The following is a 2419-nucleotide window of genomic DNA, read 5'->3' as shown; positions in this document are numbered from 1 at the left end:
AGTTTTTTTTCTTCACTCTCTTGCTTTCCAGCAGATCCACTAAAATTGAAAAATTGTAAATTTGTAAATTTCCAAAGATTTCTCCAAAATTCATCACACGGATCATGCAAATATATTATCATTCCAATAATTCTGTCCAAGAATGAACTTTCGAATAATAATTTAACTCTTTCCTCGGTCAAATCTTTTCTAAATTCTGCATAAAGTTTTGCATAATTCTTGATCGCATTCAACCATTGTTTCGAAATCAATGTGCAATTATTCAAAATAAACCACGTATCGTCAATGTATGAAATAATCTCTCCACAAACATCACTCACAAATTGGTCTATAATTCGAAACCATCCGATAAATATAATATAATAATATCGATGATTTTGATCACCTACCACCTGATGCCACTATTTCACCTTTAATCATTTTTTTATTATTATTATTTTAAATATTTTAAATATTATTTACAACATAATTAAACACTAACATGTTACAACAACATTCCGAAGATATGAAATTAATTGATTGAAAATTAATTTTTATTAAATATTATCATTTGATTATAATTTCTGCAGAAGAAGAAATTCTTTAAAAAATGTTTCATCATTACATTCCAGCTGCCTCTCTTCTTCTTTCGGGTATTGTCCACTTGTTGCCACTATCTGGCCTTCTAGGATCAAGGCAATTAGAGAAATTATATGGAATTCCAATCAATGAGGAGAATCTTGAAATTTTAATGAGACATAGAGCTGTACTATTTGGATTACTTGGAACTTTTCATTGTTATGGAGCATTTAGACCAGAATTGTATGGATTGGCATTTGGATCTGGTATTGTTAGTGTGGCATCCTTTATTTGGTTGAGTAGATTATCAAAAAAACAGTCAATGGTAAATAGACAGATTGTAAGAGTTTGTAATGTTGATATTGTTGTGTTGATGGCATTGTCTCTTGGAATGATTACCTCAATATATTTCAATGAATAACTAAGCAAATAAGCAGAATTCTCTAGAATAATCTGATAATCGTTAATCAATGATACTATTATTATTGATTATTGTTAAATTCTTCATTGAATAAATGGATTTCTTAATTTCTTCATTAAATTCTCTAAAACTAATATCGAGAATTGTAAGATTTTCTAGTTTAGTAGTGATTGATTCGGCTCCCTTATCACCAATATTATTACTATGAATATTGAGTGAAGTCAATTGGGTAAGCTTGCTTATTTCTAGAGCACCTTCCATTCCAATATTACAGTCTTGCAAGACTAGCGTTTTTAATTGAGCCATTCCACTAAGAACTTTGGCTCCTTCATGTCGAATATTGCATGAAGAAACATCCAGGTCAGTCAATTGTTTCAATTTAGAGAGGTATTTCAATCCTTCAGCAGTAACTTTTGTAATGATCAATCACTTTTTAATTTGATGTTATTGGAAATGAATTTAAACCCCTTGTGTGAATTAATTAATCAATATGTTATTTTGACAATGTTTTCCTAATAAATTATTTATAAGAATGAAAATATAATCATGTTGCAAAGTCAACCAACACACTAGACATTAAAATGTAATTTCATATAACCACACTTCCTTTCGTATTTTTCATAATTGCATATATCCATTCACAAAGTTCATCCTCCCCACAACCATAACCTTCAAATTCATATTTAAACCACATCAGGGGATGAACTTGGTCAATCAAGAATCAACAAAAAAAACAAATTAAAAAAAAAAACAATGTCCTCCTCCAAACAATCAGATAATAACACTATTGAAACTCGTCAATATGAAATTGATGATAGCATAACTTGTCTTCAATTTGATCTCATTTCGAATATTCAGAGGAAGGAAAAGCAAATTGTAATTGCGTTGGATGTTTCTGGATCGATGCGTGGTCAAGGAATTGATCAAGCAAAGATTGCAATTTCGAATTTATTTGAACAAGTTGTCGATACACCAGATGTTGTATTGATTACCTATGATACCTCTGCAGAGTTGTATGATTTGAGGAAGAAACCAGCCGAAACTAGACAATCAACTCTTGAACAGATTCAAGCTGGTGGAGGAACTGATTTTACCTGTGTATTTGAGGCCATTTCAAATTTAGACATGTTTAATCGTCAATCTGAGGTTGCAATCTTGTTTTTCACCGATGGACAAGATGGATCCAGTCATAAGAGAGAAAAAGCCATTGAACAGATGAAGAAAGTTCTCGAAACTAAAACTCAAAGTTTCGAATTTCACACCATTGGTTTCACCTCTAGTCACGATGTTGCATTATTGACCCAAATTACTCAATTGGGTTCAGTTCAAGGAACTTTCCAATATGTGAAAGATGCCAATGAAATTAATCAATCGATGGAAAATCTCATTGGATTATTGACCTCTAATTCAAGTGTTGGAATCTTGTCAATAAGGATGATG

The 2419-nt window shown here is 31.1% G+C and overlaps 2 protein-coding genes across 2 annotated transcripts in view; both read left to right on the top strand.

Moving 5' to 3' along the window:
• Nucleotides 1-589: 589 nt before the first annotated feature.
• NAEGRDRAFT_76389 (uncharacterized protein) lies at nucleotides 590-979 on the top strand (the record flags this gene model as incomplete). Its single annotated transcript, XM_002668648.1, has 1 exon — nucleotides 590-979. The coding sequence occupies one exon, from the start codon at nucleotides 590-592 to the stop codon at nucleotides 977-979; it is 390 nt and encodes a 129-aa protein (XP_002668694.1).
• Nucleotides 980-1732: 753 nt separating this feature from the next.
• Nucleotides 1733-2419, top strand: part of NAEGRDRAFT_76388 (uncharacterized protein) — a gene marked incomplete at both ends in the record, with an annotated part of 2909 nt that continues 2222 nt past the window's right edge. The window contains one exon of the mRNA XM_002668647.1: nucleotides 1733-2403. Coding sequence (XP_002668693.1) covers nucleotides 1733-2403 — 671 coding nt within the window. The remainder of the gene's footprint in view (nucleotides 2404-2419) is intronic.

The sequence above is a fragment of the Naegleria gruberi genome (assembly GCF_000004985.1).
Source record: "Naegleria gruberi genomic scaffold NAEGRscaffold_132, whole genome shotgun sequence".
Classification (NCBI taxonomy): domain Eukaryota; phylum Heterolobosea; class Eutetramitea; order Acrasida; family Naegleriidae; genus Naegleria; species Naegleria gruberi.
This window is presented reverse-complemented; position numbering and strand designations above follow the sequence as displayed.